The sequence below is a fragment of the Gorilla gorilla genome, chromosome 19, assembly GCF_029281585.2.
Source record: "Gorilla gorilla gorilla isolate KB3781 chromosome 19, NHGRI_mGorGor1-v2.1_pri, whole genome shotgun sequence".
In the NCBI taxonomy this organism is placed as follows: Eukaryota; Metazoa; Chordata; class Mammalia; order Primates; family Hominidae; genus Gorilla; species Gorilla gorilla.
In genome coordinates this window covers 19,159,599-19,184,936 of record NC_073243.2, presented here as the reverse complement: position 1 = coordinate 19,184,936, position 25,338 = coordinate 19,159,599, and the positions used below count along the sequence as shown (strand labels likewise).

General features: G+C 43.2%; 1 protein-coding gene across 4 annotated transcripts in view; it reads left to right on the top strand.

Moving 5' to 3' along the window:
* The window catches only part of ZZEF1 (zinc finger ZZ-type and EF-hand domain containing 1), a 140,348-nt gene that overhangs the window by 71,108 nt on the left and 43,902 nt on the right, over positions 1 to 25,338 (top strand). For all 4 annotated transcript variants that reach the window (XM_019013515.4, XM_063700523.1, XM_055367177.2 and 1 more), the window contains 13 exons: positions 829 to 977; positions 2,694 to 2,934; positions 6,369 to 6,448; positions 7,089 to 7,182; positions 8,810 to 9,278; positions 10,720 to 10,884; positions 14,340 to 14,459; positions 15,475 to 15,636; positions 17,280 to 17,409; positions 19,490 to 19,628; positions 21,563 to 21,728; positions 22,658 to 22,920; positions 23,844 to 23,995. In XM_019013515.4, the coding sequence (XP_018869060.2) occupies positions 829 to 977; positions 2,694 to 2,934; positions 6,369 to 6,448; positions 7,089 to 7,182; positions 8,810 to 9,278; positions 10,720 to 10,884; positions 14,340 to 14,459; positions 15,475 to 15,636; positions 17,280 to 17,409; positions 19,490 to 19,628; positions 21,563 to 21,728; positions 22,658 to 22,920; positions 23,844 to 23,995 (2,330 nt within the window). The remainder of the gene's footprint in view (positions 1 to 828; positions 978 to 2,693; positions 2,935 to 6,368; positions 6,449 to 7,088; positions 7,183 to 8,809; positions 9,279 to 10,719; positions 10,885 to 14,339; positions 14,460 to 15,474; positions 15,637 to 17,279; positions 17,410 to 19,489; positions 19,629 to 21,562; positions 21,729 to 22,657; positions 22,921 to 23,843; positions 23,996 to 25,338) is intronic.

Below are 25,338 nucleotides of genomic sequence, written 5' to 3'. Positions count from 1 at the left end.
ACATGCCTTTTGTCTCAGCTACTTGGGAGGCTGAGGCAGGAGGATCACTTGAGCCCAGGAGTTAGAGGCTGCATGCAGTGAGCTGTGATCATACTGCTGCACTCCAGTCTGGGTAACAGAGAGAGACTCTTGTCTCTTAAAACAAAAGGAAAAAGATGTGTTCAATTTAATTATTTATTTAGTTCTTCCAGGGAACAAGAATTGCAGAATAAAACTTTCTACTGTATTTTATTTCTTTATCATTTCTTGAGTTTTTCCAATTTTAGAAGTAAAATACAGAAAAATTACATAGTGGAAAAAAACAAAGGAAAATAGAATCATCCTTAATCCTAACACTCAGAAGTAACTGATTTTTTTAATATTTCTCCAAGAAAGAAAGAAATAGCTATTAGCATTTTTATTTCCACCTATTCTTTTCTCTTTGCCTATTCTAAACACATCTATGCTGGATATTTATTATTTGCTACAGAATTAAGTTTACAAATTGTGAATGTTTTTCCATAATTAAATGTTCCTGAATGGCCTCGTGTTATATGCCAGAAATGGTTCATATCCTATTTTCAGCTTACTATAAACAGATTAGTCATTTCAAAGGTACCTTGTGACTGAAGTTGTTCCACAGAACAGCAGTATTTCAGGACTTGCTGGTTTAGCTTAATCTGTGATATGTGTTTACAAAGTATCACAATTACATTCTGGTATGTGGGCAAATTTTCTCTAAGTTTTAATAGTATCCATGGTTTTTTTTAACCTTTTCTTTCTCATTTCAGAGATTCTCAATATATTAAGGCAAAAATAGAACTCTCATATGTCTTCTTCTCTTTCTAGAGTTAGGAAGTAACATGGTAGTACCTCAGGCAAAAATGGCATTAGTCCTAAGCTCCCCACTGTGGAAACCTGTCTTCAGGCATCAGGTTTGTCCAGAGTTGGAATTAGAAGCAAGCTGGCCCACTCACCCACGCCGGAATAGTAAGGAGGTATTTACTCTTCCATTTTCTTTCTATTTTGACTGGAAACTGCCTGCAAGTATTTATTACTTTGCTTTAAGTTATAAACACTTGTCTTTCTATCTTACTACCCGTATTAAGCAGTTAGATCCTTGAGGCCAGAAACTATACCTTGTTAACTTGTTAACGCCACCGTGTCCCACAGGGGCCAGTGCGCAATAGGTGTTCAGAAATACTGAATGCGTGACTTGGGTGAAATGTAGGAGGTGCTCAGTAAATCTCTGTTGATGGAGTTATCAGGCAAACAATTGAGTGTACTTCTAGTGCCTGCTGAGTCAAGCTTTAGAGCAATGATTTGTGCTATACCTTTTGTTCTCCTTAGAATTACAGCACATGATTTAGGTGTATAAGATTTTAAAAACTAAAAAGTTTGCCCTGTCTTTATTTTTCACCTCTCCTTCCCTCTATTTCTGTGTTCTACTTTTCTTCCTTCCCCTCCCTGCCCTGCTCCACGTTATTCAGTAGTTAATTGCCAAATCCAGTGGCTCTTCCTCAGCTTCTGTTCTCCTTGCCTCTGTTAAATTTGGCTCCTTCAGACCCTCTCTTCTTTGGATCCATGCTAGTCCACTGTCTTCTCTTACATCTGACTGCCCACCTGCCTCCTTCATTGACTTTTCATATTCCTCCTTCCCTAAAGGGTAGGCTTTATTCAGGCTTTCTTCCCTTCCCCACAGCCCACCAAGACTTCATCCTCTCCACTTTCTTCTCCTGTCAAACTTTGCGGCCCTAATTCCTAATATCGGTCTCCAGGTCTGGTTTTCTCCCCGCTCCAAGTACCTGTTTCCATCTTCCTGTGAGGCATTTCCATTTAAATGTCCTGACTCCCCTTAACTCAGAAGTGTAAAACCAAAGACCGGTCACTTCTCTGGTGGTCATTGTTCCCCAGGCCTGAAGCCACTGCTCCCTAGCATCCCCTGTCCTCACCTGTCTCCCCAGCATCCCCTGTCCTCACCTGTCTCCCCATTCCTGTCCAGTCAGCTTGCAGGTCCTGTGGATTCTTCCTCATGATGTTCATCTCTGTCCTTTCCTCTGTCTGCATCTTTATCCGGGCCCTCATTCGCATCTGCCTTATGACATTGGTACCTACCAAGTTTTTTTTATAATCACTGCATTATCTTGTCATTCCACTGCCAAGCACCATTAATGGCTCCCCATTGCCCACAGGGTGAAGTCTAACTCCTCAATGTGACAGTCAAGGCTCTCTGCAGTCTCCTTTCACCTTACCTATCTGACTCTAGTTCCCATCACTCCCCAGCTGAGACTTCAGGCCAGGTCAGTCTCCCCACTGACTCGTAACCTCTGCTAATGGTTATGTTCCTCAGAGCCAAATCTGCCAATCCTTCAGGGTCCAGGCCGAAGCCCATATCCTCCAGGAGGCTTTTCTTAATTACTTTAACCTACCAGGATCTCTCTCCTTTGAGTTCTCAGCACTGGGTATCCCTTCTAGGCATTTGGCACTTGATAATCTTTTGCTTTACGGGAATGCTAGTTCTAATGCTTTTAGTGTTTTATTTATGTTTATCTTTTTTTAACTCATATCTCTGTCTGGTCTTCCTAAAATAGATTTAAACTTCCGGAGAGTGTTCACTGTGTTTTATACTTCTGCTTTGGCCTAATAGTTTGCTCAATAAATTTTATTTTTTGAATGAATGTGTTAAATGTGATGGGTTTATTTTTTGTTTCCAGGTTAAGAACATTCCTGACGACCCCTGCCGCCATTTTCTTCTTGATTTTGCCCAGTCAGAGCCTGCTCAGAACTTCTGTGGGCCATATTCAGAACTTTTCAAAGGATTCATACAGGCATGTAGAAAACAGGCCCCAAAGACAGATATAGTTGCTGGTTCCACTATTGATCAAGCTGTGAACGCCACCTTTGCTGCTCTGGTGTATCGCACTCCAGATTTATATGAGAAGCTGCAAAAATATGGTAACTTTATTACAGGGAATATTTTTGATCTGAAGGCTAATTGCTAAGTTTTAAGAAAGCCTATCTTAAGTGAACATTTAAAATATTTCACATTTCTATAACTATAAACATCATCTTGTTGCTTCTACTTTGCCTATTAAAAGATTCATGGCCACTTTATGGTTAGCAAATTATAATGTGTGGCACCTAACCTTGAGTTGCAAAATTAGCAGGTAAGTTATCTTTATCCAGAATTCTCATGGAAAACTACTGAGAAATTTAATGGAAAGAAGCCTTAACTTGGGTCCTGGTCCCAGTGCAAAAACTCAAAAGTTGTGCAGCTTCAGGTTAATCAGACGACCTTTCTGCACCTCAGTTTCTTTATCCGTAAAATTGGTTTAAGGGTGATTCGCTCTAACAGTCTAAGAAATTCCAATTAAAACCACAGATGTTTAAGTTCTTGAATGTAGTAATAACCAAGGAGGAAGCTGTAGGTATTAACTATTACCTTTAGCTAGCTTGCAGCGTCTTCGTAGCATCACCCCACTAGGCTTCCTTTGCTGATGACCTTCTCCTCACCATCTCTTTTCCTCATGTCTCTTAGGGATGCCATCTCTGTATTTACCCTGCTTCCCTGCCGCCTAGCAGGACCCACACGGAGGGAGAGTCTCTCTCTACCTTCATACTAATTCAGGGGAAAACTGTTTCAAACCCTACCTAGAGATAAGGCATGGGTTTCCTAATCACCTGGCAGGGTATGTGTTCTCTACACAGTGCAGGTGAAAGAAGCAAAAACAGAGCTTCCTTCCATTAGAGTGGGTAATTGACTGTTGCTCATTTTGTTTTGTTTTGTTTTATTTTACTTTTTGAGACGGAGTCTCACTCTGTCACCCAGCCTGGAGTGCAGTGGCGCGATCTTGACTCACCACAACCTCCACCTCCCGGGTTCGAGCGATTCTCCTTCCTCAGCCTCCGGAGTAGCTGGGATTACAGGCGCCCATCAACACGCCCGGCTCATGTTTGTATTTTTAGTAGAGACGGGGTTTCGCCCTGTTGGCCAGGCTAGTCTTGAACTCCTGACCTCAGGTGATCCGCCCGCCTCAGCCTCCCAAAGTGCTGGGATTACAGACGTGAGTACCGCGCCCAGCCTCGTTTTGTTATTATTGATATTTTTATTCCTACCACCTTTATTGCTCATTTCTTTGGATCTCACATTGCAGAATTTATTTTCTGATTGTTAAAACATCTTGATTACATCCCCAAATCTTAATATCTCCTTTAAAAAGCTGCTCAATAAACAAAACTGCGTTGAGACGTGAGTGATTTATGGAAACAAATGTCATATGGAAGAGTTTTTCTCTGCTGAGGAATCGAGGGGGTGATGTAACCTGTATGATTTTGGCGGGGGGAATGTCAATATGTATTTTTGTAATCAAATTATAGTAAGAAAGCTGGATAATCTTTTTACTTGAAGGAATTTTCAGTAGAGGGATAAAACCTGTGGGTTAAAAGCTGAGAAATGGAAGGCTTCCTGCTGTGGGAAACTTCAGGCTGTGTTCAGATACCACATACCTGTTTGCAGAAGAGAAAACACACAGTCAACTGTGGGAACTCTACAACTGTGGGAACTCAGAATGTCTTGCTGTGTGCAGGTTGTTTCTAGAATGCCTGCCATTGTTGGTTTGAAGGAGGCCAGGCTTGTCTTAGTTCTTTCTGTCTCTGCCTTTGTGATATAGATATTGATATAGATATTATATGTCTAAGGACTATTTCTGAGTTAAGACCGAACTACTTTGAGAATGGTCTTTGTCTAGCAAATTTGCTCATCTTTGTCTAAAAATTAGTCACTCTTTGGGGTTAGAAAAGGTGGGGAGGAGTTTTTCAACTTGAATATAAGCTGCTTGAGGGCAGGAACTTTGTTTTTCTCAGCGTAATATTCCCAGTGTCTGGTACAGCCCTGGCGTATTCCAGGGCTTCAGGAAATACTTACTGCATTGTAACATAGATGCAAAAGAGAGCTTCATGCTGTTCTAGTATATTATCTTTTGGGTTTTAGCTGAAGAGAAGGGGCAAGCCTCACAGATCTTTCTTTAAAAATTTTTTTTGTTAGGCTGGGTGCAGTGGCTTACGCCTGTAGTCCCAGCACTTTGGGAGGCCAAGGCAGGCGGATCACCAGAGGTCAGGAGTTTGAGACCAGCCTGGCCAATATGATGAAACCCCGTCACTACTAAAAATACAAAAATTTGCCAGGTGTGGTGGCAGGTGCCTGTAATTCCAGCTACTCGGGAGGCTGAGACAGGAGAATTGCTTGAATTGCTTGAACCCGGGAGGCAGAGGTTGCAGTGAGCCAAGATCGCGCCATTGCACTCTAGTCTGGGAAATGAGCAAAACTCTGTCTCAGAAAAAATTGTTATTTTTCTAATTATAAACAAAACCTGTTTATGTAGAAACCTAAGTATAGAAAAGCTTAAAATAATTATCAACTACAGTCTCACCACTTAGAACCTTTATGAACGTTTTTCTATTTACCTGGACTTTTATGTAGGTATATTCATATGTATGTATATTTGTATATATATATATGTATCCATACACATTTTATTTTTTTGTTTGTTTTTAGAGACAGGGTCTTGCTCTGTTGCCTAGGCTAGAGTGCAGGGGCACAGTTGTAGCTCACTGTAACCTTGAATACCTGTTCTCAAGTGATCTTCCTACCTCAGCCTCCCTAGTAGCTAGGACTACAGGTGCATGCCGGTGTGCCTGGACAATTTTTTATTTTTTGTAGAGACAGAGTCTTGCTATGTTGCCTAGGTTGGTCTCGAGCTCCTGGCCTCAAGCAATCTACCTTTGGTGTCCCAAAGCGCTGGGATTGGAGTTTGAGGCTGCAGGGAGCTATGATGGTGCCACTGCACTCCAGCCTGGGTGATAGAGTAAGACCCTATCTCTTAAAAAAATTTAAACAATAAGAATAATAAAAATAAAAAGTGCTGGGATTATAAGCATGAGCTGCTGCACTTGGCTTCCATGTTTTAAATATATAAACTCTCTTTAAATAAGATCATTTTATTTATACTGTTTCATAACCTGCTTTTTTACTTAATATACCATGAACTTTCTTCCATATCAATAATTACTTTTTTACTCACTGTTAATATTCTAAAATTTTTACTTTTAGTATTTGTTATATCTTTTAATATTTTACTCACTTTTAAAATTATTTCCATTTTAGAAATTATTAGTTTGAAAAAAGTTAGTTTGAAATAACACAGGAACCCACACAGGTATTTATGGCTTAATTGAATATTTTTTTCCCTGAGTCTCTCTTACCATCCCCAATGTGTGATTGTCAGGAGGACTTTTTCTGTACTTCAGCAGATTTAGATTTTTTGTGCTTAATGTTGCAGTAGTGAATTGTGTTACCTGAATGTAATCTCCATCTCTGCTTCTTTCCCCAGTCAACAGTGGAGGCAAAATAGCCCTGAGTGAAGAGTTTGCCCAGGTTTATTCCTTGGCAGATGGGATTCGAATATGGATGGTAAGATTTTCTTTGCATGTGATTTTGCTATATTTTAGGTTTTCTACCGTGATATCATGGAATTAAGATGAATTGTTCTCTTCTCAAGAATATAGCTTTAGGATTTTTGTTAAGCTAAAGTTTAGTGACATGAATAGATATAAAATAATTTAGAACCCTTGAAATTATAGTCTGGACAGTTGAAAATAGAGGAAACAGAATTTAGTTGACCCCTCTTTACATCCCTTCGTGGAACTCCATAGAGTTGGCGGAACAGCATCGCTTTAGATACTGGGTAACCATGGCCAGTTTTAGCTCTCAGCATCACGTAGAGATGTCCCCTCATTCAGAGTAGAATAGGATGAAATTTTGGTTCAATCTGCAGCAGACTGGGTTTATGACCCTAGTAAGACTCTTCATTTCTCTAGATCTCAGCTTCTTCTTTATCAATACTAGATAGGCTTTAGAAAAAGCCCCCTGCAGCACCAGTGTTCTAGAAATTTTTAAGTAATAAGGTTGTGAGTATTACAAACCCTTCTAAATGATACAACTGTAAAGTACTCTGTGGTCTCAGTGCTGTGTGCTTTTGAAGTAGTTTGCCATGGCTGTCCTTGCTTCCCTGCCTGGACAGCATAATGATGTGGCTCAAATTCTCCCCTAGTTAGAGATGAAGCAGAAGTCCCTGATGAGCCTGGGGAATGAAGCAGAAGAAAAACATAGTTCAGAAGCTACTGAGGTGAACCCTGAGAGCCTGGGTGAGTGTGCTAACACCAGCTGTTGTCCCTGAGCCTTCTGTTTTCATTTTAGAGCCTGGAAAACTAATTACTCACCTTCTAGATTATCTTAATTGAGGCTGTGTTGACCTAGGGAAAGTAATACAGGTGCTAAATATAGTATCCAAGGATGTATCATAAATAGAGAAAATCCCAAAGAGGAATAATGTTTTATTGACCTGCTCCAAATGGAACATCTTTCTAATCACTTCTCTTAGGCGGCATCAGGTGCTTTTTGAGCTACATCTTTTTTCTTTTTTGAGATGGGGTCTCGTTCTGTCTCCCAGGCTGGAGTGCAGTGGTTCAGTCATATAGCTCACTGCAGCCTCCCACTCCTGGGCTCAAGCAATCTTCCCGCCTTAGCCTACCGGGTAGCTGGGACATCAAGCAGGTGCCACAACACCTGGCAAATTTTTTTTTCCTCTTTGTATCGCCTGTGTTAAGCAATTAAGAACTTTTTTTAGAGAAGGGGTCTCACTGTGTTGCCCAGGCTGGTGTCAGATTCCTGGCCTCAAGTGATCCTCCCACCTCAGCCTCCCAAAGTGCTGGGATTATAGGCATGAGCCACTGCACCTGGCCTTGTTATGATTTTAAAGTGTGCTCACACTGAATATTCAGTGAAATTAAAGTATTACTATTATTTTTTAAATATTATGGTCGTTATTTTTTAAAACTCATATATTTTTAAGAGAAATATGCTAAAAATTTTCACAGATAAAATAGTGTTGTGCTGGAATGTGTGTGGAAGTAATCCGGGGAGTGAGGGGTTGATGGGGGTGAAACAAGATTGGCCATGAGTTAATAATGACGGAAGCTGAGTGACAGGTACATGGAAGGGTCCTTATGGTATTTTCTCTATATACATGTTTGAAAACATCTACAATAAAACTTTTTCTAAAAAGTGTGCTGATAGTACTGGCGAGATTTTGATTTCTATAATGAGATAAAATTTGATTCTGTTCTTCTATTCTGTCAGTAAATATGTGTATCACTTTTTCATTTTTTGGTTTTTTTGTTTGTTTTTTTTTGGAGACAGTGTCTTACTCTTTCGCCCAAGCTGGAATGCAGTGGCATGATCTCGGCTCACTGCAGCTTCAACTTCTCAGACTCAAGCAATCCTTCGGCCTCAGCCTCCCAACTAGATAAGATTATAGGCGTGTGCCACCATGTCTGGTTAATTTATTGTTTTTTTATAGAGATTGGGTTTCACCATGTTACCCAAGCTGAGGTATCACCCCAAGTGATCCTCCCGCCTTGGCCTCCCAAAGTGCTGGGATTACAGGCGTGAGCCACCACACCAGGCCTATATCACTTTATTCGTGAAGCTGTCTCTTGCCCTAAATTGTGACATTCAACTTATTTCAACTTATTTTCTCTACTGAAGTAGGCAATAAATTTAAACTTTTTTTTTTTAACTTTAAATTCTAGGGTACATGTGCACAACGTGCCGGTTTGTTACATATGTATACATGTGCCATGTTGGTGTGCTGCACCCATTAACTCGTCATTTACATTAGGTATATCCTCTAATGCTATCCCTCTCCCCTCCCCCCTCCCCCCATAATTTTAACTTTTTTTTTTTTCAATTATGATTCTTGTTTGCATCTAGCAAAAGAGTGTATTGAGAAGAGTCTTCTATTACTAAAATTTCTGCCCACGGGCATAAGTTCAAAAGAAAGCTGCGAAAAGTTGGAGACTGCTGATGAAACCAGTCATCTCCAGCCACTCAACAAGCGTCAGAGGACAAGCTCTGTGGTGGAAGAGCATTTCCAAGCCTCAATATCTCCCACTGAAGCCGCACCCCCTGCCACAGGAGACCGGAGTCCTGGCCTGGACACCCAGCCAAAGCTGCCATCCAGCAGTGGCCTTCCTGCTGCAGACGTGTCCCCTGCCACAGCTGAAGAGCCCTTGTCACCTTCCACACCCACCCGCCGGCCTCCCTTCACCCGAGGGCGACTCCGGCTGCTCTCCTTTCGATCCATGGAGGAGGCCAGACTGGTGCCCACAGTGAAAGAGAGATACCCTGTGCTGAAGGACGTCATGGACTTCATTAAGGATCAGTCGCTCTCGCACAGGAGGTAAGCCCGTTGTTACCTTCCTGTCGCTTTCTCTTTTTAAGCCGTAGGTACCCAGTCTAGTCAGAGGCTTGAAGTTCATGTTAAAAACGAACAAATAATATTTAGGATAGATCAAGACTTGTTTTAGAATATTCAAGAAAAGTTTTGATTTTTTTTTTTTTCTTTAAAGAAGTAATTTTTGGGTGGGCACGGTGATTCATGCCTATAATCTCAGCAGTTTGGGAGGCCAAAGTGGGAGGATCACTTGGGATCAGGAGTTCAAGACCAACCTGGGCAACATAGTGAGACCCCCCCCCCCCCATCTACAAAAAATTTTTTTTAAAAATTAGCTGAGGCTGGGTGCGGTGGCTCACGCCTGTAATCCCAGCAATTTGGGAGGCTGAGGCAGGTGGATCACCCGAGGTCAGGTGTTCGAGACCTGCCTGGCCAACATGGTGAAACCTCGTCTCTACTAAAAATACAAAAATTAGCTGGGCGTAGTGGTGGATGCCTATAATCCCAGCTACTCGGGAGGCTGAGGCAGGAGAATTGCTCGAAGTTGGAAGGCGGAGGTTGCAGTGAGCCGAGATCACGCCACTGTACTCCAACCTGGGCGACAGAGCAAGACTCTGTCTCAAAAAAAAAAAAAAAATTACCTGCGTGTCGTGGCGCCTGCCCGTAGTCCCAGCTACCTGGGAGCCTGAGGCAGGGGGATCACTTGAGCCAGGTAGGTTGAGGCTACAGTAAGTCAAGATTATGCCACTTAACTTCAGCCTGGGTGATAGAGCAAGACTGTCTCAAAAACAAAAAAAAGATATTTTTTCATGTAAGATTTATATATTATACTGTTTATAAAGTATATCTCAAGAACGTACCATTAAAATTTTAAAAGGAAGCATTTTTTGGGTAGCTGCCACTTATAAAACTGTCTTATTTTAACCCAGGGAGAAATTTGGATTTGGCATTTTCTAGAAACATGGCCGCCCTATGTTACCCAGGCTGGTCTCGAATGCCTGGGCTCAAGGAATCTTTCTGCATTAGAGGGTTACAGGCATGAGCCACCATACCCAGGCAGGATTTGATATTTTCCAACAAAATTATTTGTTCATAGGCCTACATCTCTGGAAGTATTGCATGTTTAAGTTACTGAGGAATTTCCTGTCCTAAGAATTAAGGCTTTTTCTCTATGGAAAGTGAAAATATCAATGTTCCTTTTTAATTCGTTAAGTTAAATAATGGGTTGTCGGACTTCTGGACAGTTGGCATGAACTGATTTGTAGTGCTGCTGAGTGATGACTTAAAAATAGTAAAGAGGTATTGGTACTCCTCCTACGTGGTGTTCCTAATACCTCACAATAGTATTTCCTCTTTGATATATGGCATCAGGGCTTTGGGGGGATATTTTCCGTCTGCCCCAGCTCAAGAGTTTTCTGGGTGTTCCTGACTTGCATTGTGTCTCCAGTGTTGTGAAGGTTCTTTCCCTGAGGAAAGCCCAGGCCCAGAGCATCCTGGAAGTCCTGAAGATAACTCAGTACTGTGCAGAATCCCTTGGGCAGCCCCACTGCTTCCATCCACCTTTCATACTTTTCCTGTTGGAACTTCTGACCTGCCAGAAAGATTTTACCAAGTAAGTACAAAGGACAGGTCCAGAAGGAAAACGGCAAAGATCATTGTAAATAAATCCTGATTATCTTCTCTGATTAATAGCAGCATCATTTCTATGTAGGATACAAATGTACATTTTTGGTTAATTCATTCTCTCGTTCCAAGGAAAGATGGGTTATATCCTTTTAATATGTAACTGCCGGGAACATGTTTATTCCTCCTGGTGAGTTGATCAGCTTTACTTTCCAGATGGTGAGAATTGCATTCCTCATATACTCATGCATCATTTGGCTCCTGGAAGCTGTGAGCTAAATATAAGGCTTACAGAAATGATATTAATCTGAGTACCTCAAAAGGTGGTTCTTAGGATTAACTCAATAAATACCTTTTGAGCATCTAGTGTGCTAGAGTGTCTTCTGGGTGTTATGCAGCAGTGGACAAGGCAGATTTTATATTGAGGAGAGAGAGACAATAAAAAAACAAATAAATGAAAAAATACCAGATAGTGATATTGTTATGTGGTGATTAATACAGTGACCTAGTTTGGATGGTCAGGGAAGGCAGGCTGAGGAGATGAAAGCCAAGAGGTGAATGACCAGCTAAGATCAGAGGGAAGAGCCTTGAAGGCAGAAGGAACAGTGCAGAGGCTCCAGAGTGTGGAGTTAGTCCAAGGAACAGAGCGAAAACCAGTGTGGCTGAGTGTGAGAGGGAAAATGGGATGGGATAAGGTGAGAAAGGCAGGACCCTTATCACTATAAAGTATTTCGATTTTATGCCAAGTTGTAGTTGGGAAACCACTGGAGATTTTTAAGCCCAGGAGGATCACACTTTGTTTTATATTTATAAAAGGTGCCCCTGGCTACTGTGTGAAAAGAGGTGGAAATAAGAAAAGCAGTTAGGAGTCTGTAGCAGTAGTCCAGGCAAGAAATGATGGTGGTTTGATCCAGAGAATAATACTGGAGATGGGGAGGAAAGGATGAGATTCAGAATGTATTTTAGAGGTAGAATTGTCAGGACTTATGGTTGGATAAGATGGAGAGGGTAAATGAAGGAAAGGAATCGTGGGAAACTCCTAGGATTTGGGAGTGAGCAGCTGGTGGATAGTGATGCGTTTTAGTGAGGGAAAGAGTGTGGAAGAAACAGATGGGGGTTAAAATCAAAAGTTTTGTTTTGGCCATGTTAAGCTGGAAATCTTTTTTGTAAAGATACCAAGTAAAGATATTGAGAAAACAGAGGTCAGCGTTTTAACTAAAGTTATGGAAAGAAGTCAGGACTAGGGATAGAATTTGGATGCAGTTGGCATGTCGATGACATTTAGAGCCATAAGACCTCCTAGAAAGGGTGCAGAGATGGACAAGAAGGGGCCTGGGACTGAGCCTTAGGGACACGTCTTTACTTAGAAGTCAAGCAGAGAAAGGAGTGTCAGCTAAGGAGATCAAGAAGCAGTGGCCAGTCAGGTAGATCAAAAACCAGGGGATGCTGTTGTCCCAGAAGTCAAGAGAAGAATGGATCTCAAAAGATAAGAATGTCAGGTGAGTGCCCTTCCCTGGAAAAAAAAAAAAGATAAGAATGATCAGTTGCGTCAAATACTAATGTGAGAGTTCGAAAGAGATAAAAACACACTGGATTTGGCAGCAGTCTTACTGGAGCCATTGGCCAAAAGGCCAGCGAGAATGAGGGTGATAAAATGGAGAGACTACAGACGTTTAGTTTAAGAAATTTGGCCTCAAAGGGAGCAGAGAAACGGGGAAGTTTTTGGAGGGCGATGTAAGGTCAACTGAGGGTTTCAAAGAGATGTAAGAGTACTTCTGTGTGTTGGTGGGAATGAATCAGTGATAAGGAAACTTGGTGCAGGAACAGAGGGGATAATTTGCAGTAGCAGTTGTATAAGTTGAGAGATTGGCCTTTGATTGAACCAGGGAGGCTCTTATCTGTAGTAGTGAGGAAATAGGACACACAGTGTCCACAAGTTGGCTGGTAGATATTTGGTGGTGCAAAGGTAAGGGAATTCCTATGTGATTGTTACTTTTCTTTCTCAAGATACTTAAGTTTCTCTTTTAAAAAATAAAATGTAAGGATAGTCATCAGAGAGAATGGAAGGATGAGAAGGAGGTAGTGGTGGCATCAGGAGAAGCAGGAAGGGGTTTTTTGGTGGGGGTGGGGGGTTGAGTGTTTTTTTTGTTTGTTTGTTTTTGTTGTTGTTGTTTGTTTTTTTGTCTTGAGACGAGTCTCGCTGTGTCACCCAGGCTGGAGTGCAGTGGCATGATCTCGGCTCACTGCGGCCTCCATCTCCCAGGTTCAAGTGATCCTCCCGCCTTGGCCTCCTAAGTGTGTGCCACCACGCTCGGCTAATTTTTGTATTTTTGCTAGACACTGGGTTTCCACATGTTGGCCAGGCTGGTCTTGAACTCCTGACCTCAATTGATCCGCCTGGCTCAGCCTCCCTAAGTGATGGGATTACAGATGTGAGCCACCATGCCTGGCCTATGGGAAGGTTTGATAGTAATGAAAATTGAGAAAGCCAGTCTGCTGAATTGCCTGACAATTTTGAGGGCTTATTTGATCATTATGGTTGCAAATTTAAAGTCATACTAGTCAGCTTGCTTGTGTGGTGTTTCCTCCACAACATTCAGCTGTTTTGATATAGGTATAAGATTTCTCAGGCAAGTACATGGAGGAAGGAAGGGACACGGGAGTTAGTGTTTGCTAAGGTATGATTATTGGCCATGGAATCTAAGCTGAGAAGGGAGCAGAGAGAAAGCATGGCAGGAGTAGTAGATGGTGAACATGAGGCAGCGTCCTGGGCTGACACCCGCTGGTATTGAAGAAAAGGCTGCTGTTGGAGTCCTACCTGGGTGAGCAGGAGAGCTGGGGTCAGAGTAGGGTGCTCTGGCATCAGTGTGTCAGAGATGATGTCATCACATGATAACAAGGTCCGGGAAATGACCATCAAACTAAGATGGCTAAGGGCGTGGAAGAGAAGATCACTGGAGATGCAGATGGCAGAGAATTGAGGGAAAAAGGAATGGAGACATCATTTTCATGGATGTTGAAGTCACCAAGATGGCCAGGATCATGGTAGAAAAGACAGTGAGGTTGGTGCCAAAGTCATCAATGAAGGGAGGCAGAGTGGTGAGCATGATTGTGTGGAGAGGATCAAATGAGATCATTTGTGAAAAATACTTAACACAGTATCTGGCACCCAAGTAGTGGTGGGAAGGATGGGTTTATATTCACAAAGAAGATAAATAGTCTCATCTCCATGCTTCTGGGTAACTCTCTTGAGCCCGTCGGAGGGATTCACTTGCTGTTTTGTGTGTTACCTTCTATAGGTATTATATTTGTATTTACTTAAGTTCCTGTGCCGCTTTGTTCAGCTGACTGCCACTTGCTCTTTTTCATGTAAGAAGTCATTATTATTATTAAGAAAAAGATATTCTGGCAATTAAGTGAATCAGTGATTTCCTCTGTTTCTAGTTATTTTGGACACCTGGAAGGCTGTGGTGCTGATCTACACAAAGAAATTCGAGACACTTACTATCAACTTGTTCTGTTTTTGGTCAAAGCAGTTAAAGGATTTAGTAGCCTAAATGACAGGTACTGGATAACTTTATCATTTCTAGAGAAAAAAATGTATTTTTTTCTGATTATAAAAGAAATATATGTTCACTGTCAAAAATACCAAAAAGCACAAAGAATAAAATAAAAATAACCTCTAATGTTACCACCTAGAGAGCTAATCACTAATGTTAACTTATTCGTATATTTTCTCCCAGTCCTTTTTCTGTCTGGTGTGTATATTTTCTTTTTAAGGGGATGAGTCTGGGTTTTTCTAAGAATTTACAGCCTATTATTTTCTGTTTTGGTATATTAGGGATTTTTTTGTTTGTTTTGAGATGGCCTCATGCTATCACCCAGGCTAGAGTGCAGTGACTCAATTGTGGCTCACTGCAGCCTGGACCTCCCAGGCTCAATTGATCCACTCACCTCAGCTTCCTAAGTAGTTGGGACTACAGGTGCATGCCACCATGCCCGGCTAATTTTCTTTATGTTTTGTAGAAACGGGATTTTGCCATGTTGCTCAGGCTGGCCTTGAGCTCCTGGGCTCAAGCAGTCTGCCTGCCTCGGCCTCCCAAAGTGCTGGAATTACAGTCATGAGCCACCACGCCCAGCCAGTATATTATGTATTATGTACGGTTTGAAAACGAGTATAAAGCCATTTCCCAGTCGTCTTAGTAAATGGTTTAGACATAAGCCTTAAATCAAATGATTCTTCTGTAAATCTAAACTGCATAACCTTGGCTAATTTGGAGCTGGCCCTGATCTTGCAGTTTATCAGAAGGTGATTTTTACTTCTCAGTTCTTTACCATAAGATACCCCTGTGGTGGTCCTGGCAGGGTGGAAACCTTACTTTACACTTTTCAGAGTTATTTTGTGTAAGCTTTGAAGGATGTTTGTGTGGAGTATGAGGAATTTGAAAGGAACCCAAACCAGCAATGTGAAGTTCCCTTCTGCTTTCAATTGCAAACCAGGTCACCTACTTGAATTGCTTCTGTTGCCTCTGTTGGTAATAAGCAGCTCTGCTAATGGTCACTTTCACGGCCCCTTTAGGTCCTTGCTCCCTGCCTTATCCTGTGTTCAGACAGCCCTGCTTCATCTTTTGGATATGGGCTGGGAACCCAGTGATCTCGCCTTCTTTGTTGATATTCAGTTACCAGATCTCCTCATGAAAATGTCACAGGAGAATATAAGTGTCCATGACAGTGTGATCAGGTAAGAGCATGGTCCTGCGCTCTGCAGTTCCTAATGTAGGTTATGAAACGCAAGGAACATAGTGGGGGCGTTAAGAGCACAGACTCCGGAGCTAGACTGTCTGTGTCATATCTTGGCTTTGCCACATCCTAGCCGAGTGGCCTTGCCCAAGTCTTATAATCCCTCTGTGCCTCAGTTTCCTCATCTTCAGAGCTGGAGATAACAATGGTGCTGCCTCTGAGGCTTGTTGTGATGAGTACCTGAGTTATATATTTCAGTGTTTAGAACCGCGTCTGGCATGCAGTAGAGCTATGTACATTGGTGGTGGTGAACTCGTGAGCTCTGAGGCCGAGAATCCTCTGCATTTTGGTGATCTTAGTATAGCTTGCTGAATTGGGAAATCCTTTCCATAATTTTTGTTACATGTATATGTTATGTTAGCCACTCTAACTTCTTGCACATTATGAGGACCTCAGTTAGAAAAAAATCGTGTATGAAGGGTTTTTTTCCTCCGATTTGGCCCGTATCTCTCCACTCTACTCAAATCCACTTCCCTATTCGCGGCCATTCATGTGTAGAAAAGAGGAGAAGGGGAGGGGGAATGCTCTAAGAGGAGAGAAGTGGGAGGAAGTGAATGAATCAACACCAGGACAGTCTCCACTCTCTCAGGAGAGCTGTTCCAAGGGAAAAGGGGACAGAATTAGAGCTATCTCTTTAGTTCACGAACCTCAGCCGTTGCCTCGCTGTTGGAGGTCCGTTGCCAGAGACGGGGCAGCACTGGGGGGCATCAGCTTGTGGATCTTGGCTGTGGGCCTGCTCGCGGTTTCTCACTTTGTCTCCCTGCATGCCACAGTCCTCAGGGAAGGAAGCACGCCCTTTACAGCAAGCCCTCGTGGCACCTAGTGCAAAGCTTAAGTATGAGTATAGGCCTAAAACCATTTTGTTGGAATGCATGAATGAATGAATGTGTATTTATAGCTTGGTAAATATTTTGTATTTGCTCTTAAGCAAATCTTTTTCTGTTTAAAGCTCTATTTGTTAAAACAAGCTGTAAACTGAAATTATGGAAATTTACAATTTTGCATCCAAAAGGAACTTATAAGATTATCTACCTGAAGCACTTTATTTGAAATGAGGAAACTATGGCCATACCACCCTGAATGCACCTGATCTCGTCTGAAATGGGGAGACTTGAGGACCAGGGCTGAGTCATGTGTCAAGGTCTCACAGCAGCTGGTGGTAGAGCTGAAGTCACAGTGTCTCCTGATTCCCTTCTCATACTGATTCCACCAGGATATGCTGAGCGTGTCTAAATCAAACTAAAAAATAATAATAATAATAACTTTATTTGGCCCTAGTGCCTGGCACATAGTAGGTTCACCATAAATGATTGTCCAGTGGAATTATGCCATGTGGTACAACCTTTCAAACTCTTAATTTCTCATCCCTTATAGTCTACTCTGGAAAGGGCTTCTCCTTCTTTCTTGGCATATATCTACCAAATATTTGACAAATCCTGGGGCTTTGAAAAGCAGTTGACCTTTCCCTCTCAGAAGTTGAAAAATGCCCAATATAATAGACCTATAGACACAGGGTCTGCTAACCAGTACTTTCCTTGGTGATTGGGAGAGGCATGCTTTTCTCTCTTTATGTCCTTCTTTCAGCCAATGGAGTGAAGAAGATGAGCTTGCTGATGCCAAGCAGAATTCAGAATGGATGGATGAGTGTCAGGATGGCATGTTTGAGGCCTGGTATGAAAAAATAGCCCAGGAAGATCCAGAGAAGCAGAGGAAAGTAAGACCTCTCAACTAGAGTACTCTGAAGTGATTTGCTAGGAGTTTGGAGAGGAGAGTTTGCCTGGGGGTGGGGGTTCTGGCAGGCTCTTTCCTGAGAGGGCTGCAGGTGGCATTCAGTACCCTAGTGAAGGGGTCCCCAACCGCTGAATGCGACCGAATGCAGGCTGTGAGCAGCGGGCAAGCGAGGGAAGCTGAGCTCCGCCTCCTGTCAGATCAGCTGCGGCATTGGATTTTCACGGGAGCATGAGCCCACAATAAACCGCGCATGCGAGGCATCTAGTTTGTGCGTGAGGGATCTAGTTTGTGCGCTCCTTATGAGAGTCTAATGACTGATGATCTGAGGTGGAACAGTTTCATCCCGAAACCATCCCCCACCCAGTCCTGTGCAGAAATCGTTTTCTACGAAATTGGTCCCTGGTGCCAAAAAGGGGGACTGCTGCCCTAGCGTCTGGTGTTTAACCTTTAACCTGAGGGGCTATAAATCCTGATTTGACTACACTTAGAGTGGCTCCCTGCCGTAGAACTAGACTCATTGGAAAACTGGCTCTTAAAGCTGATGTACAATATGAGGTGCCAATTTACTAATTTACAGTGAGAAATAGAATTGCTGGAGGGCCTGGGCTCTAGTGTCCTTGGAGCAGCACATTCTCTTCCTGTAGACAAGCAGCGTGGAAAGCCACGTTTCCATCAGAAGGCTGCCTGGTGAGCATGGGAGCAGCCGTATATATAGAGAGGGCATCAGAGCTGCATGATTCAGATGTGCAAAGGCTCAGGCTCAGATAGCCCACTGTGTCCATCTCCACGTCAGGTGTTAAATCCATCGCTACCACGTGTGCCAAGCATCTGCTGCCTCAGATTCATTCATTTTCTAAGTATCGAGTGCCTACTATGTGCCAACCACTTTGTTCACATAGCACCACTGTGGTGCTTGGATGGAGCTTGCCAAGTGGGCCTTTGTGGCTTTTTCTCTCGCATATGTTCATACCTCTTGGGAGTTCTGTAGTTGTAAGGTGACTTGTCATATTTGCTCTGGTCTACTGTATAACTTACTGATTTAGATCCCTCATTTCCAGGCCCTAAAGAGAAACAATACTGTAGTCCAAGTACTTTCCAGTAAAGCAATTTGTTTGCTCATTAAACAGTACCCAGACTGTCCCTGCAGAAAGTTTGCCTGTAAGTGCCAGGGACAATACTCCTCTTGCAGTGTTTCCTGTATCTGTGAACACTACCATCGTCCAACCACGTGCCCAAGCCAGAAACTTTCTTCCCTTTTACTGATCCCTATATCCAGTCGGTCACCAAGGTTTCCCACTTCTGCCTCAACACCTCAAATCTACGCACCTTTCACCATCCCGCCTACTACTCAGTCCCAGCCCTTATAATGTGCCATGGGGTTCCTTTAACACTTTGGTCATGGTCAGTCTCCCTGAGTCCAGGCTTGCCTCTTTGATCCATTCTTTCCTCAACTTCCAGAAGAGCACTCCAGTCCGATCACATTACTCTTCTCTCTAAAAACACTCCAGTCCGATCACATTACTCTTCTCTCTAAAAACAATGTGTAACTCCTAAGACTGATATTCAAGGCCCTTTGTGGTTTAACCTTTCTCTCTTTATCTGACTATTCCCCTCCGTACTGTATTCGACACACTGAGTCATGCCAATTTCATAAACCTGTCTCTCATCCCCTTTTTGCTGTCTGTCAAATTTGCTATTCATATCTGACATGCCCACCTCCCTTACCCCGACCCGTCTAGTACCTGTTTGTCCTTTGGGTCTCACCTGAGGAATTATATCCTTTGGAAAACCATCTTTGACCTTCTGAATACCCATTGGTAGCCATAGTCCTCTGTCCTCTAAGCCTCCTGCATTTTCCTGTGAAAGCACTGGTCGTACTAAATGGTCATCACCTCCTTGATGGAATTCCCAACTAGACACTGAGGAGCTTATTCATTATCAGATCCTAGCACTTAGTACAATGCCTGGAACATCTTCAGTACCTATTAAATGGAGGAATTGATTAGTGAATTGTGGCCACCTTAGAAAATCTATCAGTTAATTGTGTTTGTTTGGCCTTACAGATGCACATGTTTATTGCTCGCTATTGTGACCTGTTAAATGTGGACATCTCTTGTGATGGGTGTGATGAGATTGCCCCCTGGCATCGATACCGCTGTCTGCAGTGCAGCGACATGGATCTCTGCAAAACTTGCTTCCTAGGTAAATTTCATGAACTGGGTACACCGTATCCAAAGGCAATATCACTTCTGATTTGTATGATCTTGTCATTTTTAAAAACTCTCAGTGTACTAAATCAAAGTATTGCCCAGTGGTATTTTCTCTGACTTCTTGGCGAACATGAGCCTTATCTCCTCAACTAAATGAAAAGCTCCACAGCCCTAATATCTGTCGTGCTTCCTTCTTCTATCATGCTGGGTGTAGCCACTTAATAAACACTCGGGACCAGTGTATGTATGTTCAGTGGAGTTTTCAGGAAATAGTGTTTGCTTCTGAATCATGCAGTGTTTACATGTAGCAAAATACACACGCACACATACACAAGCAAGCTTCAAAAATCCTCTCATACACTTGACTTCTAGGTGCTGAGGTAAAACAGATGCACAGTAGTGCACACCTGACTGGCCTTTTTGTGCATGGCCCAGTGGTAAAAGACAGCCCTTGCCCTGGAACCATCTACAGTCCAGCAGGAGGACTGGACAGATCCACAGGATGTCTATTCCAGTACAAGAATGTGTGTGCTGAGTTATAAATGAGGGTACAGATTGTTTCTGGAAAAGTTTAGAAGCAGTAGCAGCATTGCTGCAGGGAAGGCTCGTGAAGGAGGTGGAATGAGAATTGGTTTTTGAAGAAAGTTAGAACTGGATGATGTGTAGGAAACGTTGGGGATGGTATCACCATCAAGGGCATAGCAAACCCTGGGACAGAGGAGTGTCTGTAGTGACTTTAGATGGCCATGCTGAAATGTTTGCCCAACTAAGTGATGGATTAAGACAGGTGGGGCCCCCAGTTGTGGGACCCCAAGATACTAGGCTAAGGAGTTGGAATAGTCTAGAGACAGCAGGGAAGGTTTTTGAAGTAGGTAGTATTAATAACATGATGAGAGCTATGCTAGAGGAAGGTGGTTCTGTCGGTGCTAAGAGTCTCCTTTAAGAAATCAGTCACAGTATTCACACAGGCATGGGAGCCTGGACTGGGTTCATGGCAGTGAGAATGAACAGAGGTGGGCCAGGCGCGAGGAGCATTCTGCAGGGTCCATGACGGAGCTTAGAGTGAGAAGGGCCCAAGGGCCTTAGAGTGAGAAGGAGACCAGTACAGCCCATCTCTTTCCTGACTGTTATTCTCTCTCACTCACTGGGTCTGGGTCTGGTTTTTTCTCCACCACCACCCCCACCCCCCCCCCGAGACAAAGTCTCACTCTGTCACTCAGGCTAGAGTGCAGTGGCACCATCTCAGCTCACTGCAACTTCTGCCTCCTGGGTTAAAGTGATTTTCCTGCTTCAGCCTCCCAAGTAGCTGGGAGTACAGGTGCCTGCCACCACATTTGGCTAATTTTTGTATTTTCAATAGAGACGAGGTTTCACCATATTGCCCAGGCTGGTCTTGAACTCTTAGACTCAAGCGATCTGCCTGCCTCGGCCTCCCAAAGTGCTGGGATTATAGGCATAAGCCACAACACCTGGGCCTTTTTTAATTTTTTAATTTTTATTTTTTCATTTTGGAAGTCTGTTTTCGTCTGTGATTCTGGAGTGAAAAAGGAAGAACAAATATCCTGATCAGTCCTCAGTGCTTGTTAACAGGAATACATCAACAGGGGCTTATTACTCTTTGTTAGTGGAGGGGTCATAGGAGACAGCTCACAAATTAACATGTGGACTTGTTTCCACCAAAGAGCAGTCCTGGTAATACATTTGATCTCACTGTGCCATTGCCGAGAAATTCTGTGCCAAGAGTCTCATTCATATGCCTCAAGCCACCCAGGCAGAGCACCCTGTCTCCAGAGAACGCCTTTGGGCCCTGTATCCCTGAGCAGTCACTTGGGAACGGCCCTGGTGCTGGGATTGGTTTGGGTTTGGAAACTAGCCCATCTAGGAGCCCTCTACCTCATCCCCTCACACTGCTGTGTTTCTCCCCAGGTGGGGTGAAGCCTGAGGGCCACGGAGACGACCATGAAATGGTCAACATGGAGTTTACCTGTGACCACTGCCAGGGTTTAATCATAGGCCGGAGGATGAACTGCAATGTTTGCGATGACTTTGATCTTTGCTACGGATGCTATGCAGCGAAGAAATACTCCTACGGGTACGTCTCAAGTGACTGTCGCCACGAGGCCTTTTCTTTACACGTTCCTTCACTTGAAAAGGGACTTCTTTCTTTTTTAAAAAAAGTTTTTTTTTATTTAAAAATTTAAACATAACCAAAAGTAAAGAGACTAACACAGTGAACCTTCATGTACCCATTACCCAGGTTCAGCAGTTAGGAAGATTTTGTCATGTGTGCTTAATTTATTGCTTTTTTTTTTTTTTTTCTATGTTAAAGTATTTTAAAGCCAATTCCAGGACCGGGCTCGGTGGCTCACGCCTGTAATCCCAGCATTTTCAGAGGCCGAGGCGAACTCCTGTGGTCAGGAGTTCGAGATCAGCCTGCCCAACATGGAGAAACCCCGTCTCTACTAAAAATACAAAAATTAGCTGGGTGTGGTGGCAGGTGCCTGTAATCCCAGCTACTTGGGAGGCTAAGGCATGAGAATCGCTTGAACCTGCGAGGCGGAGGTTGCAGTGAGCTGAGACTGCGCCACTGCACTCCAGCCTGGGCGACAGAACGAGACTCCATCTCAGATAAATAAATACATAAATAAAGCAAATTCCAGGCCTTAAATTATTTCCTTCCTACATACTTTATACCCCCCTTTAAAAATTATGGGTTTTATTCACATTACCAAAATGCTATTACCACACCTTCCAAAATCACAATAAGCAATTCTTCCTTAGTCCAATTTCCGCGGACAACCTCTGGGGATTGTGAAACCCTGAAAGGCATGTTCTGTGTTTGTGTTTCTTCATTTTTCTGGGGAGAGGGCCCACACCTTTCTTTACATTTTCAGTAAGCGCATCCTAGAGGTGACTAATGCCCAGTTGCGACCACATGCTCTCCTAAGGCCCTGTGCTCCTGTTTGGAGCCACAAAAGCTTTTGGAGGGTTGTAAGCTTTAAATGTGTCTTGCCTTTGCAGCCATTTGCCTACCCACAGCATCACGGCCCACCCAATGGTAACCATTCGGATCAGTGACCGGCAGAGGCTCATCCAGCCATATATCCATAACTACTCCTGGCTGCTCTTTGCTGCCCTGGCTCTCTATAGCGCCCACCTGGCCAGTGCAGAGGATGTGGATGGGGAGAAGTTGGACCCCCAGACCCGCAGCAGTGCCACCACCCTGCGGAGCCAGTGCATGCAGCTCGTCGGGGACTGTCTGATGAAGGCTCATCAGGGAAAAGGTGACTTCCCAATGCACAGAAACCAAAACTAGCCCTCAGTTGCTGGTGAAAAAAAGCCTTGGCAAATGTAAAATACTAAGCTTAGTTTGCAGGTGGCAACATCCAGTTTTCCACAAAAGGGGCTTACCCTGGTGTGGAACTTAATTTTTAAGTTCCCCGATGGATTTTAGAGAAATGTTGGCATTGAAGTTCAACATTTATTTTCTCTGAAACTAATATTAATACCTCAAACTAATTTTAAATAATAATTAAAACTCTTTATATCTGTGGATGCAGTCTAGTATTTGAATCTACCAAACTTTGCTGAAAGAATCCAGACTTCTTAACCTGGAGTGTAAATCTGCTTCCACACAAGTGTATTCTAGATGAGAGCTGTTTACGAGTAAAATAGTTTAGCAATATATCGACATGAATCTGACTTGACTAAGGAGTGGTGGGAAGAAAGCAGCTTGAAAGTTAAACCTTGGAGACATCTAAGTTCCTTCAGATAATGGCATCCCCATTCTAGTCAACATTAGGGAACCAGGCCTGTATGAGATAGCACATGGGTAACACCAGCACCTTAGAGCAATTCCCGTACCCGTTTGCCAGTGAGAATTGAGCAGTCTGATTGTGTGGGGCTACTATAAAAGTATAATGTTGATTATTTTCTAAATAGACAATCCTGTTATATGTTTTAGTTCTTCTGTTATTAATAAAGTATAAAGTGCAGGTATCCCTTGCTATTCAGCCTCTCACCATCTGAGATGAGGAGCTGAGTAGATTTAGACAGCGAGGGATGTTCATGTTGAGTCGTCTAGGATTTGGTTTGTGCAGAACTCATTTATTTATTTCTATATAATGGCAAAGTAACTTATGGCACTTGCTGAAAAGAACTCTCATTATAAAACTTCTAACCATTCTCCGATTTGCTTCCCACATAGGCCTTAAAGCTCTAGCTTTGCTGGGTGTATTGCCAGATGGGGACTCGAGCCCAGAAGATCAGGCCCTACCAGTCACTGTGCCCACCGGAGCGTCAGAGGAGCAGCTAGAGAAGAAAGCTGCCCAGGGTGCTGAGCTGTCAGAAGCAGGCAATGTAAATGACGATTCTTTACTACACAGAATCACAGGTTGAACTCTAGAGAGAGCCATTCACTCAGTGTAGCATAGCAGAGAGGTTAAGAGCACAGACTCCTAACCCAGACTGCTGGATTCACATGCCTGCTCCATCAAACCTTGGGCATGTTGTTATCATCTCTTCAGTGTTTGTTTTCTTTTCTTTTGTTTTGTTTTGAAACAGGGTCTCGCTGTCGCCCAGGCTGGAGTGCAGTGGCGTGATCTTGGCTCACTGCAGCCTTGACCTCCCCAGGCTGAAGTGATCCTCCCACTTCATCCTTCTGAGTACCTGGGGCCGCAGGCATGTGCTGCCATGCCTGGCTAATTTTTGTATTTTTTGTAGAGACAGGGTTTCGCCTTGTTGCCCAGGGTGGTCTTGAACTCCTGGGCTCAAGTGATCTTCTGGCCTTGGCCTCCCAAAGTGATGGGATTACAGGCATGAGCCACTGCACCCAGCCTGCCTCAGTTTTCTCATCTATAAAATGGGGATGATGATAATAATACTTGTAACATAGGCTTATTGTGAGCAGTTGCATATATGACGTACTTTGAGCTACTGTATGTCAAGTGCTTAGAAGAGTTGATAGTAAGTTCCATATTTGTGTTAACCACTCCCATTACCTGTCTCCTGGTAGTTTTTATAAGAATTAAACAAGATTGTGCACCTAAAGAAATTAATTGGCCAGGCACAGTGGCCTGTAATCCCAGCACTTTGGGAGGCCAAGGTGGGCGGATCACAAGGTCAGATGTTCAAGACCAGCCTGGCCAACAGGGTGAACCCCTGTCTCTACTAAAAATACAAAAAAAAAAAAAAAAAAGAAAAAAAAATTATCCAGGCTGGTGTCACGTGCCTGTAGTCCCAGCTACTCGAGAGGCAGGGGAATCGCTTGAACCCGGGAGGCGGAGGTTGCAGTGAGCCAAGATGGCGCCACTGCACTCCAACCTGGGCAACAGCAAGACTCCATCTCAAAAAAAAAAAAAAAAAAAAAAAAGTCATTCCTAGCCCATGGTGTACACTGTATCTGTGTAGCTGTATTTATATTCAGTCAACAGTTAGGTGTTACTGAATGCTTACTCTTTCCCAGGTAGACGCAGTAATTTACACATAGTTGCATAAACAGAAAAGCCATTCTGGATCCAGGTATAACCTGTGATAGTGGCACTAAAGATTGTTTTATGGAAGAGCACGCCATTGTTTCTATGATGCTGCCTCCAGAGCTTGAGTTTCTGCTGAAAAGGCCCTTGACTGCCACAGGGGTGGCTGATGTTGCTGTCCTCTGTCTGTCAGGTTGCTATTTCAAGGATTCCCCCATCTGGTGGTTG